General features: G+C 46.7%; 1 protein-coding gene across 6 annotated transcripts in view; it reads left to right on the top strand.

Moving 5' to 3' along the window:
* PRPSAP2 (phosphoribosyl pyrophosphate synthetase associated protein 2) overlaps positions 1-14,904 on the top strand; it is a 39,501-nt gene that overhangs the window by 21,990 nt on the left and 2,607 nt on the right. For all 6 annotated transcript variants that reach the window (XM_082860207.1, XM_082860203.1, XM_082860206.1 and 3 more), the window contains 4 exons: positions 1,288-1,343; positions 9,467-9,615; positions 11,463-11,533; positions 12,702-12,848. In XM_082860207.1, coding sequence (XP_082716333.1) covers positions 1,288-1,343; positions 9,467-9,615; positions 11,463-11,533; positions 12,702-12,848 — 423 coding nt within the window. The remainder of the gene's footprint in view (positions 1-1,287; positions 1,344-9,466; positions 9,616-11,462; positions 11,534-12,701; positions 12,849-14,904) is intronic.

Here is a 14,904-nt window from a genome sequence, read left to right as displayed (position 1 = left end):
ATCCATATGGATATATCTATAATAGAGCCTTGTTCAAACTAATTGGTTTTTTTGTTTACTAAATATTGATTATTTTAGTGCTTCCCATGTACTAGGTATTGTACAAGGTGCTAGATGTTATTAAGTGCTTATATTAAAATTCATTGATCCAGCGTAATTGTGAGAAATCAGTGGGGATATATTTGAATGAAATAATATAATTTAATGAAATGATTAGATTTTAAGAACATAATTTGAAAATATTGCCAAGATGAAATCAGAAACAACAAACTACTGCTAAGCTTAAAAGTAGTTCTGGGCTTCCCTGGTGGCGCAGTGGTTGGGAGTCCGCCTGCCGATACAGGGGACACGGGTTCATGCCCTGGTCCGGGAAGATCCCACAAGCCGTGGAGCGGCTGGGCCCGTGAGCCATGGCCGCTGAGCCTGCGCATCCGGAGCCTGTGCTCCGCAACGGGAGAGGCCACAACAGTGAGAGGCCCGCGTACCGAAAAAAAAAAAAAATAGTTCTGTCTTTTAAACTCTCAGAAGTTGGTAATGGGTGTATCTTCAGCTGTAATTACCCTAGTACAGGTCACTTCAAATGTTTAAAGAACTCCAAAGGTAATGGGTGTATCTTCAGCTGTAATTACCCTAGTACAGGTCACTTCAAATGTTTAAAGAACTCCAAAGGTAATGGGTGTGTCTTCAGCTGTAATTACCCTAGTACAGGTCACTTCAAATGTTTAAAGAACTCCAAAGGAGACTGATAGTTTGCTTATTTTCTTAGGGGCTCTTAATATCTTTATGAAGCAGTGCTAGGCGGGCTGATTCCTTTAACAAATTGGTTTCTTCATTATGCTGTGACAGAGACACATTAAGTAGTTATTTGTTTGGACCGCACTTATTTGGAATTCAACAGGTGCCTTGAATTCAGATTCGATGAATGTCATCCTTGTCCTGTGAAATTACATGTAACTGGGATTCATGAGAGTACTTCCTGTTGACTTCATAAAAATACCTTTGCTGCCACATAGATATGAGCTAATTACTGATTAACCCTACTTTTTTCTTAAAATAAGTCTATGAGAGTCATGCCTTGATAATAATTTTTTTTATTCCTAGGTAGGCGTTTCTTCATCTTCTAAAGAGGAAATTTACTTTGAACTTTTTGTCTTTTTGGAAAACTTTGAAGTGACCAGATGACATTTTTGAGTCTGTTGGAATGTTCATTTTTATCAGTTACCAGGTACTGGTGTGAATAGCCTTGTGGAGACATGGCAGTAATCCCCAACCTCTCCTGTGTCACAGATCCCGGATTACAGAAATGCAGTGATCGTGGCCAAGTCTCCAGCCTCGGCTAAGAGGTAGGTGGGAGCTCCTCCGAGCCACACCCGGGGTCCCAGCCCCGTCGAATCCCAGGTGCTCTGGATTCGATCTCAGCGGTTCCCACTGTGTCTCTTACTTTTTATCCTGTGAACTGATAGTTTAATACTCCACGTGCTAAGTGATGATGATTTATTTTCCTCCCTTCTTTCCAGTCCCGGTCTGTGACTGCCATCACATTTCTTACCAGAAGCTGTCCAGGGCTGGGGAATCCCAGCCCAGTGCTTAGGCAGATCTGCCATTTCAAATACCAGTGAATGTATTTTGAGGCTGTTTACTGCCTTTTACTCAGAGAACTCAGTAATTTATTAACAGAATTGTATCCAGCCAAGAGGCTGGATTGGTATGTGTTAAAAGGTGACATTTTACAAAATTTACAAACACTACAAGGTGTGCAAATGGGGCAGTGCTGAGAGTTACATGTAACCTGGAGTAACTGATGAGCCAGGGATACAGAACCTAAAGTTGTGTTTGAATTGAAAAGGTTTCACACACAGACAGGCCTTGGAGATAGTGTGTTGGGTTCCACACCTCTGCCAAAGCCAATATCACAGTAAAGTGAGTCACATGGATTTTTGGTTTCCCACCACATATAAAAGTTATGTTTACACTATATTGTAGTCTGTTAAGTGTGCAATAGCATTATGTATTAAAAAACATTGTATATACCTTAATTTAAAGTACTTTATTGCTAAAAAATGCTAACCATCACCTGAGCCTTCAGTGAGTTGTAATCTTTTTGTATCAAAGATCAGTGATCACAGATCACCATAAAAAATATAATAATAATGAAAAAGTTTGAAATACTTTGAGAATTACCGAAACGTGACACAGAGACATGAAGTGAGCAGATGCTGTTGGAAAAAATGGCGCCGATAGACTTGCTGGACAGAGGGCTGCCCCAGACCTTCAACTTGTAACAAGTGCAGTGTCTGCGAAGTGCAGTAAATCGAGGTCTGCCTGTACTAATGTTCCCTGGAGAAGCCGCTCCACTGGGGAGGGAAAGAACAAAATCAAACGTAGGAATGAAGGCTTTTTCTTAAAAATGCTCTTTTAAAATAGCTTCCCACAATCGAATACCTTTGCTCCCTGGATCATTGTTGAGCCCATGGAGCGAGGGAGCGGAGTTGCCTCCGTGCTGTGCCCACCGTTGTTAATGTGGAAGGAGGAAGGGCGGCTTGCACGCCGTAAGCCCTTGACTTCACAGGCGTTACGATAAGTGGTTTTCCATTACAAAGTAAGAATAGCAGTTACTGTATTAAATAAAGTTGGCATTTGTGATGAAGCCATGGAGTTGCCATGTTCGTGGGACCAGCCTCCCAGTCAGCCAGGGCTGTGCCCACACAGGCTTCCTTCGAGAAGCTCTGTCATGGAACCTCATAGTGTCCGTTTGATTAAGTTAGGTATACCGGGACTCATGCTGGAACATAAACATTTCAAACAGCCTTTCCAGAGATTTGTGCAAAGGCTGGATTAATGCTGATTTAGTAATTTCCTTTTCTCTGATACACGTGCTTTTTTAAATTAAGTTGAAAATTACATAACATACATTTAACTTCTTTAAAGTGTGTAATTCACTGGCATGTAGTGCGTTCACAGTGTTGTACAGCCACCACTTCTCTCTGGTTTCAGAACTTGCTCTCATCCCAGAAGACCACCCCGAACTCACTGAGTGACCAGTCTCAGGTCCCTTCTCCCCCATTCCCTTGCAGCTGCTGATCTGCTTACTGTCTGTGTAGATTTACCTATTCTAGATATTTCATATAAATGGAATCATATAATATGTGGCCTTTTGTGTCTGGTTTCTTTCACTGAGCATAATGTTTTCGAGTTCATCTACATTGTAGCATATATCAGTAATTCATTCCTTTTTATGGCTGAATACTATTCCATTGTAGGGATGTACTACACTTTGTTTATCCATTCATCTGTTGATGGGCATTTGGGTTGTTCCCACCTTTTGGCTGTGAGCAGTAGCAGTGCTGTGAACATTTGTGTACAAGTGTTTGTGTTGGCATGTTTTCATTTCTCGTGGATATATATCTAGGATTGAAACTGCTGGGTCATATAGTAATTGTATGTTTCCATTTTTGAGGCACCACTAAACTTAACATACCCCAAACTGAACTGCTCTTTGCCCCCAAAAGCCTGTGGGGTTTGGCTGGAGTAGCGCAGTTTTTGTCTTAAAGTTTCCTGGCTTGTGAGGCTGCCCCTTTCTTGGTCTGGCTTTTGTTTGGGCACAGCTGTGAGCCTGGGGTAATGAGGCAGAAAGACAGATGGGAGGACCCACCACTGCGTGTTCCCTCTCACAGGTGAGGAGACACATCAGGGAGGTGAGGAAACGGATCCAAGGTGATTCTGCTGTGTTGTTTACAGGAAGGTAGCAGCACAACTAATGACTTCTTTTTTTTAATTTATTTTTTATTTTTATTTTTGGCTGCGTTGGGTCTTTGTTGCTGTGCGCGGACTTTCTCTGGTTGCAGCGAGCGGGGGCTACTCTTTGTTACAGTGCGCGGGCTTCTCATTGCAGTGGCTTCTCTTGTGGCGGAGCGTGGTCTCTAGGCGCGAGGGCTCAGTAGTTGTGGCTCGCGGGCTCTAGAGCGCAGGCTCAGTAGCTGTGGTGTACAGGCTTAATTGCTCCACGGAATGTGGGATCTTCCCAGACCAGGGCTTGAACCCGTGTCCCCTGCACTGGCAGGCAGATTCTTAACCACTGCGCCACCAGGGAAGTCCCAGCTAATGACTTCTTAGAGTGTCTTCCCCACCAGTGATTCTGGGATTTGGGCGTGGGCCGAATAGGCTTGAGGTTGGCTTGCCCATTCAGTCCGTCTCACTCGGTATGTGTGTGCTGTGCCAGCCGTTTTCTGAGGGGGGAGCAGTACAGCCCGCTTCTCCCTTCTGGGGCTCGCAGATCACCCCGTGTGCTGTTTGGCCAGTAGGTTGGGATGAAGGATCAAGCCTCTTTTTCCCGCCTTCTGTAATGGAGTCCACATAGGTTACACTGCATTCAATAAATGTTTTAGGACGGAGATGGTTGCTCCAAAGGGGATGAAGGTGTAAAATAGTGTAGTTATGGCTTTTGCACTCCACATCGAAGGTGTGCTGAGCGCTCTTGGTCGGTAGCACCTGCCGTGGCATCTCCCACAGCGCTGTGCTGTGATTTCCTCTCATTTTGACGTCCTGATTTGCATACTCATCCAGAGTTAGGGCTTGAGATGGCATTTCCAGCTCAGCAACACGCCGGTTTTGATCTGATTGTTTCCGGCTTCCTTCTCCAAGTCTTTTATTTGGCGCCTCACCTTAGAAAACTGTTACAGTTCATTTAAGAGACACCCTAAGGCAGCAGGAAGATAGTTAAACTAGGAGTCAAGAGACGCCGGCTTCCAGCTGGTGCCTACCCAGTCTTTGTGAGAGAGCTGAGAACCACGGTCCAGGCTCTCTGCAGGCCTCCATTTCCTCGTCGGCAGAGTGGCAGAGTGGGGGGTGGCGCCTGCACTGCTTATCTTACAGAGCGGCGTGCGCCGAAGAAGGCGGGAGAGACTCCACAGACTGAGCAGCACGGTGAGCCCTGCAGTTCTGCAGATGGCGGTGGGGTTGAGGGCGGAGCTGTGGTTGTGCAGCCCTTTGGCAGTGAGCCGTTGTTTTGAGTAAAAGAGGCCATCTGAGAACATACGTTGCTTTAACAAACAGAACTTGCTTTAGTGAGCAAGTTGCTTGGAACTGTTTTCCTAGAATAATTGAGTGAATAGAAAAAAAAAGCCTGAGATCCTGTGCTTTGTTCTGACCCATGATGTACATTTACCCTCATAGTACAACCAGAAGCAAGACTGAGTTGCTTTGGAATTCCTCTGTGGCCGTCAGTGTCTAAAGCAGTATGACCTACCAGAACCATCCTGATTCCTTTTTTGGAATCAGGTGGGAACCCAAGTTACGTTACTGTTCTATGAAGTATCAGAAACTAACATCATTGTGCAGGTAATGCTTTTATTTATCTTGAAAGTATTGTGGTTTATAGTTAGTAGTGTTATAGTAGGTTAGTAGTGTTGAAACAGCATTATTCTAGGAATTGGCAAACCTCTACGAATTCCTGATGGGAAAAGACTTCCTTAGAGGATAACTGAGAGCTCAGGACTTTTGACAGTAATCTTGTTTGTGAAGCCAATCTTGGATTTGAAGGAGCACTTAATCTCTGTGGTGCTGTGAGCTTAGTGTGGGGCAGAAGCCAGTGAAGGCTCTGCCGTGGTCTTTGTCTGAACATATCTTTTTCTGAGGACTTCTTTAAAAACTGTTTTGAATTTTTTTAAAGGGTGAATTTAAAGTTATGCAAATACTACATCTTAACTCTTAGGATCTTTAGCAATTTTTATTAAAAATATTCTCCCCCTGAGGCTCTCCCTCTTTTCCTTAAGTAAAAATATTCACACACACACACAAAGATACACTTTTCTGGATCAGGTTATGCAGTACAGCTCTGCTCCTGTGAAGTCTGTTGTCTTTTCTTTGGAAATATAAGTTAGATTCATTGTAGGAAGGGCCAGACCAGTAGACGTTTCTTTATGTGCATTTGAGATTTTCTCAAAACCACAGAAGACTTAACTGCATGTGCTGCGTAATGACATCTTCTACTGAGGGGGAGGAAAGTGTAACTTCGTAAGAAAGTAATTTGCAATGGATGTAGCATCCATTTAAATTTCTTGAACTGATTGCAAGCACTGTGACAAAACTCTTCTTGGTCGTGGAGTGCAGACGGGAAACCTGGCACAGGGGAGATTCTGTTCCGCCAGGGATCACAGTCGTGCCTTTAAGTGCCTCCCTGTGGCATTGCAATGCCTTGGCTGTGTCTAGTGCAGGTAGTCCTGATGATGGGGTTCTGTTAAATCCCTAATTTATGACCACAGCCCTTGTTTTTGTTTCTTTTTAGCTGTTCTTGTGGGCTGTAAGGAACTTGTTTTGAATTTTTGATGTTTGAAAACCAAGGTTGGGAGAACTTGTTGGATCTTCAAGCACTTGAGCATTTTTTTGTGCACTAGATGCTGAAGATGGAAAAATGAGTAAGACCTCAATGGTGAATTCTGCCAAACATTTAAGGGGGAAATAATGCTAACTGTACATAAACTCTTCCAGAAAGTTGAAGAACTAGTACTTCCCAGCTCACTTTATGAGGCATTCATTACCCTGATAGCAAAGACAGACACAGACATTACAAGAAAAGAAAAACAGATCAATATTCCTCATGAACCTAGGTATAAAAATTCTAGGGCTTCCCTGGTGGCACAGTGGTTGAGAGTCTGCCTGCCGATGCAGGGGACACGGGTTTGTGCCCCGATCCGGGAAGATCCCACATGCCGCGGAGCGGCTGGGCCCGTGAGCCATGGCTGCTGAGCCTGCGTGTCCGGAGCCTGTGCTCCGCAACGGGAGAGGCCACAACAGTGAGAGGTCCGCGTACAGCAAAAAAAAAAAAAACCGAAATAGCATCAAACTAAGTGAAACACTTAGGGATAAACCTAAGGTGTTCAAGACTTGCACACTGAAAAATATAAAACATTGCCTAGAGAAATTAAAGACCTAAATGAATGGAGAAATATACTGTGTCTGTGGCTTGGAAGACTCAATATTGTTAAGATAGTGTATCTCCTCCCTACATTGGTCTGTAGAATTGACACCATCCCGATCAAAATGTCAGCAGGCCTTTTTTTTATAGAATTTGACAAGCTGATTCCAAAATTCATATGGACATGGAACGAAACTAGAATAATGCCCTCCCCCGAAAAAAAAAAAAACTTTGAAAAAGGAGAACAAAGTTTGGAGATCTAACACTACCTGAATTCAAGACCTATTATAAAGCTAAAGCAATCGTGATTGTGTGGTATTGGAATAAAGATAAAAAATAGGTCAGTGGAACAGAATAGAGTCCAAAAATAGACCCACAGGTATCTGGAAGACTGATTTTCAGCAGATGTGCATAGGCAATTTAATGGGGAAAGGCTAGTCTTTTTAACAAATGAAAAGTGTTGGAATAATCAGATGTTTGTGTGCAAAATAATGAATTTTGAGTCATATCTCACATTTTTAAAAATCAACTTCAAATGAATCATATACCTAAATGTAAAGCCTGAAAGTATAAAACTTCTAGAGGAAAACAGAGGAAAAAAAGTCTTTGTGACCTTGGTTTAGGTAAAGATTTCTTAAATATGACACTAAAAGCCCAACTGATAGGAAAAAATTGTTAAATTGGATGTCATGAAAATTAAAACTGCTCTTCAGAAGACATCATTAAGAGAATAACAGGCGAAAGCTCAGATCGGGGGAGAACATTTGTGAAGCATACGTCTGATGAAGGACGTAAATTCAGAATATATAAAGAATTCTCCAGACTTACTAAGAGAACTAACAACCCAACTAAAAAATTGGCAAAAGAGAAACAGACCCTTTACCAAAGCATATATATAGGTGGCAGATAAGCGCCATTTGTCATGAGGGTTCAATGCAAACTGAAACCACAGCGACCCACGGCATACCGCTGGGATGGGTACATTGAAAGGGCTGACAGCGGCCCGTGCTGGTGAGGGTGTGGAAAAGCCGAGTGCTCACACACGGCTTGTGGGCGTGTGACAGCCACTTGGGGAAACGGTAATGTGTGATCCAGTCACACCAAGGGAAAAGGAAACATGAGTCCAGACGGATTTGTACCTGAGTGTTCACACGGTTTTGTAACAACTCATGACTGGACACAACTCAGAAGTCTATCCAGGAATTTCCCTGGTGACGCAGTGGTTAAGAATACGCCTGCCAATGCAGGGGACACAGATTCGAGCCCCGGTCAGGGAACTAAGATCCCACATGCCGTGGGGCAACTAAGCCCATGTGCTACAACTGCTGAGCTCAATGAGAGAGCCCACGTGCCGCAAACTACAGAGCTCACGCCCTCTGGAGCCCATGCATCACAACTAGAGAAAGAAAACCCACACGCCACTACTAGAGAGAAGCCCATGCCCTGCAAAGAAAGATCATACGTGCCTCGGTGAAGATCCCGCATTCTGCAACTAAGACCCGATGCGGCCAAAAAATAAATGAAATAAATAAGTAAACAATAAATCTTTAAAAAAAAAAAGTCCATCCACAAGTAAATGGACAAATAGTGATAGACCCACACCATGGACTGTTACTCAGCGATGTAAGGGATGCTCTCTTGATGAATGTGGGTGAATCTCCAAACTGTTACGCTGAGTGAACAAAGTAAGACAAAATTAAGGACTACAGACTCCGATTCCACTTACGACATTCTAGAAAACGTAAAACCATGGTGATAGAAAGCAGCTCACTGGTAGCTGATGCTGGAAGGAGAAATTGCAGAGGGGCACAGGTGACGTTTGGCAGGGGTAGATACTTTCAGTGACTTGGTTGTGCTGACAGTTGTACGGATATAGAAATACATCTGAGCTTATGAAATCATGTGGTTTATGTGTGTACAGTGTCTCGTATCTCAGTTACACAACAAAACCTTGATGTTTCGTACTCTGATGAGTAGTTAGTGCACTTTGTATCGTGTGGTTGGTTCTCACTGTTAACTAGGTAGATAGGTAGAATTAATTACCAATTCCAGCTGAGGAAACGGAGGCTTAGAGGAGGTGAACCAACTTATAACTTACACGGGCTCGCTCGCTGGCCGAGTGCACACTAGGCCCAGCTGCCAGGGGGATGTGTGGTCATGTGGGGTCTCCACATTTCGTCTTGGATTCTGAGAGTCTAAGATTATTATTATTTTTTTTTTTTTGCGGTACGCGGGCCTCTCACTGTTGTGGCCTCTCCTGTTGCGGAGCACAAGTTCCGGACGCGCAGGCTCAGCGGCCATGGCTCACGGGCCCAGCCACTCCGCGGCATGTGGGATCTTCCCGGACCGGGGCACGAACCCACGTCCCCTGCATCGGCAGGCGGACTCTCAACCACTGCGCCACCAGGGAAGCCCGAGTCTAAGATTATTAATTCTCCTTTCTCATTAACCCTTTTGGAAACTACCTTTTTAAAGTTCCCGTGATGTTTCTCCATAGATGTAATCAGAAACCAGCTTTGCGTGATTGTAAACGGGTCTCCTGCTCTCCTCCAGGGCACAGTCTTTTGCTGAGCGCCTGCGACTGGGCATCGCGGTGATTCACGGAGAAGCGCAGGACGCCGAGTCCGACCTGGTGGACGGGCGGCATTCCCCGCCCATGGTCAGGAGCGCCGCCGCCATCCACCCCAGCCTGGAGATCCCCAGTAAGTGTGCTGCCCCCGGGTCGCTTTCCTCTTTGATTTTAAGGCTGACTTAATTTTTTTTTCGAATGTGAAGTGCTACTTCTCTTTTTGCTTTTTAAATTGGCAAAAACTGATACCTTTCGTGGCCTGGCTGTGGCAAGTGCACTTCTGGTGGCCTCTTAGAAGCAGTCTGTCTGGTCATACCAAGACCTATGCACATGCTCAGTTTAGACGCATCTGTGGCACGTCAGGGATTTCACTTGTTCATTCACTAACATGTCGTAGAGTAAAGTAAAGTTTAACACAAGCAGAAAGCTTTTGGTGCACAAGTTATTCACTGTAGTGTTATTTCTAACGCAAAATATTGGAAAAGTCTGAATGGTTCACTGGAGGGCGGGGCTTGGTGAAGAATGTCGTATCAGCACAATTCATTATGCAGCCCTTTGAAATAATTAAGACTCTGGAAACAAGAGAAAAATATATGGAATGTATGTGAATAAGGCAAAATACAAGAGTGTAGGCCTGTCTTTTGCCAGGGCGAGGAGGGAATATGAAGGATGAACGTGGTTGTGACTGGGTGGTAGAGTTATGCATGAATTTGTTTTTGTTTTTAAGAAACTTCCCTCAAGCTTTAATAACATCTTTTCAGTTAAAAAAAAAATACTGCTTTTGTTTGAGTTTGCCGGGGAGAAAAGACTTTTCCTCTACCCTCTGTAGCTTCAGTGCTCAGGAGGTTGCAAATAAAATTGACAGAAGACAGATCAAGAAGAGAAAAGATAAGATTTTAAGAGGAGGTTGCAATTTGGGGCTTGTATATGGTCTTCATAGGGGAAGGGGAGCGGAGGAAGGGCGCTGATGGGAGGGCCAGTGGCTCGTAGGGAGGATGGATGGGAGACAGGACGGTGTGTGACAGTGTCTGTGTAGGAGTGGTGCCGACTTCTGGTCTGGGTGATGAGAGCCAGTCTTCCTGCGGTTGTTGCTGGGAGGGGGTTTAGGACAACTGAGTTCTTTTGAGTTCCTTTGGGGAGCTCTGCTTTTAGGCAGATAAGGGACTTCAGGAATTCAAATGCCTTCAGCTTAAAATACTTTTCATGCCGCTGTGGTGTACTCTGGACCCCTTCGGGTTCTCACATTGCCTAGGAGTTTGCTCGTTTATAAACAAAAAACCTCAGAGAAGGAGATACGGTCCTGGGATGGCCATGAAGGAGCGAGACTGCAGCTGGGCCTTGTGGATCCCGGTTAGCTGAGGTGGACGTTGAAGGCATTCAGGCATGGGTTCAACTGGGGACAGGATGGCAGGGGCAGGGGCTGGGCTTTGTGTGTGGCCGTGGGTGGCCAGGAAGGACGCCACCCTGACCACCGAAGCTCCCTGGAGGGAAGACATGGGGAAAAGGTGGCAGCAGAACGCTCCCGAGGGCAGTGAGTCCCTCGCGTTGTTTTTGCTCTTTGGGATCCTTTGCACTTTAGGGTCAGTTTATTTCTGCAAAAAAAGAGGCTGGGATTCTGACGGGCTGCATTGAGTCTCTAGATCACTCGGGGAGCATTGCCGTGTTAACGGACTAAGTCTTCCTGTCCGATCTGGATGCCTTTTATTTCTTTTTCTTGCCTGACTGCCCTGGCTAGCACGTGCGGTGCTCTGTTGAATAGCAGTGGTGAAAGTGGGCATCCTTGTCCTGTCCCTGATGTTAGGGGAAAGGTCTTTCATCCCATATGACGTTAGCAGTGATTTTTCCGTAGTTGCCCTTTATCGGGTGGGGGAAACTCCCTTCTGTTGCTGGTCTCTTGGGCCTCTGTCATGAGACAGTGACTTGCTAAGGCCTCGGCTGGGCTCTTAACCGAGAAACGTGTGCGTGTTTTGTCCTGGGCAGTGCTCATCCCCAAGGAGAAGCCCCCGATCACAGTGGTCGGTGACGTGGGAGGAAGGACCGCCGTCATTGTGGTACGCAGGCCTCTCTTCCTGTCACTCTGTCGCGCTTGCCGCTGGTGCTTTGCTGGCTGGCTTGCCAGTCGTGCTGGGGACGGTGCCAGGTAGGTCTCACAGGCGCCTTGTGCTGAATGTCTGCTTTGGTCCAAAAACTGAGACTCGCCAGGTGACCCACAGCTTCTGTCCGGCTTGCCTACAAATCCGAGGCTCCCAGGACCCCCCTGGACTGGAGCATTTGCTAGAGCAGCTCACAGAACTCAGAGAGACACTTAGGTTCACTAGGTCATTAAAGGATGTGACATAGGACACAGATGAGCAGCCAGATGGAGAGAGAGAGGCATGGGGCAGGGCTGGGGAGGGTCCCTGTGGAGTTGGGGTCCATCACCCACTCGGTGTGGAATGTTCACCCACCTGGTTTGCTCCCCGAACCCCGTGGTACTGGGATGTTATGGGGGCTTCTTCCTGGAGGCCTGATGGATCATTAACCCCATTTCCAGCCCCCTCCCCTCCCTGGAGGAGTTGGGGCCGGCCCTGCAGGTGCTGCAAATTCCAAGCTTCCCTGGTCTTTCTGGTGGCCAGTGCCCATCCAGGAGCCCGCCCAGAGTCATCTCATCAGGACAAGAGGTTCCTCTAGTGCTCTTACCGCTAAAACATGTAAAAGGGCTTTAGAAGAGACCAATGTATATATTTTCTATTATCTCATACTGGGAGTCTGCGAGATTAGAAACCACTGGACTGAGTATTTTGTTAAAATAATAATTATTATTATTTTTCCCATTAAAAAATATATGGAAAAAACACATTTCCCATCCACCCAGTGCAGAAAATTTAGAAAATAAGGAAAAGTAGCAAGAAAAGAGGAAAGAACCACCTAGAGTCAAAAGCATCTTCTAACAGGTGCTTTACTATGCATTAAAAAGGTCTAGGGTGAGTATTTCTGGAGCACCTGCCTGGTGGGGTGTAGCTCTAGACAGTAGGGATAGAGAACTATAGGCCCAGGGCGCCTGTGCTGCACTGTGGGAGGCCTGGAGGGAATGCAGCGGGAGCCCGGTGACCTCGCTGTCTGGACACGTCAACGTGGACAGCAGGTGTGTCACAGTAGAATTAGTCCAGCCTTTTTCCCCGTGGTCTAGACCCACCTTTACAAAAGTGTTCATGTCTTTTGCTGAATCTGTAATGCCAGGACGACATTATTGATGATGTGGACAGCTTCCTCGCTGCAGCAGAGACCCTGAAGGAAAGGGGTGCGTATAAGATCTTCGTGATGGCGACTCACGGCTTGTTATCCTCCGACGCCCCTCGACTGATCGAGGAATCTGCCATCGATGAGGTAACAGAGCCGGGCTGAGTGTGGGCACAGCTGCCTGGTGCCCGTGCCCATCCCGACCTGTGGTCACGGGAGCAGGTGGAGAGTGAGCTGCTCTGTAGTTCAGAGTGGTAGTTCTGTTTGCGTGTCACTGCCTGCAGCCTCTGTGTTCTGCCCGTGGCAGTGGGTGATAGTTTTAGTGACTCTCGTAAGTGGAGCCCTTGGCCCTGACGGAACCGCCTAATGCTGGGCACATGCCATCCCTGAGCTCCGGCACAGCCCTGCAGGGAGAGTGAGAAATTGTGCACCAGAAAAGTTCAGTGACTTCTTAAGGTCAGGCAGCTACGAGCCCAAGCTCGTAGGGTTCAGACCCTAGTTTACCCAATGCTAAAGCCCAGCTCTCTTCCTGGTACAGACGCCCGTGGCATGACGTTGGGAGAGGAGGGCACACAGGGCCACCTTCCTAAACTGCCTGCAGCTCCCAGAGTGGCTGAAGTGAGGCCAGCCAGGTTTCCTCGCCCTCCTTTGTCCACCCCTCATTCCAGGGGCCAGCTAGCTGCGGGGGTTGATTGTGTGAATCACGTTTTTATTATCTTTTAAGAAGCAGAAATGCTGTCTCCTGTATATTCCTGGGTATTGAATCTTAAACTAGTTGGACTCCTTTAACTTTTCTGAGGCCCACACTTTTCCTCTTGAGCAGTCACTCTCCCTGAGCCTGGCCCATGCTCATCATCTCTGATGGGTTCAGGATGCTTTAGCACAGAGAGAAAGCCAGGCTCGCACGGCTTAGCTCGATCCGGCCTCCTTTCTCCGCTGCACGAAACACACATAAAGCGGGAAGACTTCAGGCCCACGGCGGTGCTCACTGTTCTGTCCGCGTGGCGCTAGGCGGGGTTCTTGCGGGTGCTGTGTGTGGGCAGGTTAGCAAGAGCGTGTGGGGGGCTGCTGCATCCAGGCCCTCAGAACAGAGTGGACTTTGGAGAGGACGCATGAAGCCCCGGACGCGGAGGTCGCACATCCTAGGCCAGCAGGGGGGCTCTGTCCCTGATACCCATACCGGGGAGCCGGGTCGGTAACTGATGGATAAGCGGGGTTCCATATAGGCCTGTAGACGAAGCACAGTTGCCCAGTAGATAATAAAGCTACGAACCATGTAAAAGTAACAGCAGGATCGACAGGGTGGGAGGTGGGAGAAGAGGAGAGAGGCTGATTGCCCTGTCTCTCAGAAGAGGAGCCAGTAAGGAGGGCTTGGAGTTGATAAATCAAGATTTGAAGTGTTTTTCTTTCTGTTTTTTTAATTAAAGGTAGTTAAATGAAACGTCCAGAATAGGCCTCTGTAAAGTCAGTAGATTGGTGGTTGCCAGGGGGGTTTGAGGAAGGGTGAAATGAGGAGTGGCCGAAGGGGGTACAGAATTTCTTTGCGGGGAGATACTAATCACAACTCTGAGTATCCTGAACGTCATTAAATTGTATGCTTTCAATGGGCAAATTGTATCGTATGTGAATTATACCACCAAAAAGCTGTTATTTTTCAAAGTGGTTAGAATACATTTGGAAAATTCATTCCCGACTGGGGGTGATTATCTAGTGAGAAAACTGACCCTCCAAGGTGACCAGATGGTACGGTCCCTCCTGGGGGCACCGTCCCCGAGGCAGTGTGCTCAGAGCAGGTGCAGCCCTGCCTGGGGTCGCCCTTCACACTGATGCCATGTGGATGGGGCAGAAAATTCTGTGTTTGATACCAGTGGGTAGGTGTTTTTCCTTTGGGAGCTGTTCTTTTACAGGTCATGAGACTTACATGACCCTTCGTGTTCCCACATTTGCCTTAGTTACCAGGAAGATCAAACAGAAAAGGAGTCACGGGTTTCCCTGGTGGCACAGTGGTTGAGAGTCCGCTTGCCGATGCAGGGGATGTGGGTTCGTGCCCCGGTCCGGGAGGATCCCACGTGCCACGGAGCGGCTAGGCCCATGAGCCATGGCCGCTGAGCCTGCGCATCGGGAGCCTGTGCTCTGCAATGGGAGAGGCCACAACAGTGAGGGGCCCGCGTACCGCTAAAAAAAAAAAAAAAATGGAAAGGAG

Source organism: Leucopleurus acutus (genome assembly GCF_964270905.1).
Source record: "Leucopleurus acutus genome assembly, chromosome: 19".
Taxonomy (NCBI): Eukaryota; Metazoa; Chordata; class Mammalia; order Artiodactyla; family Delphinidae; genus Leucopleurus; species Leucopleurus acutus.
Note: the sequence above shows the minus strand (reverse complement) of the source record. Positions and strands in the feature narration are given on the sequence as shown.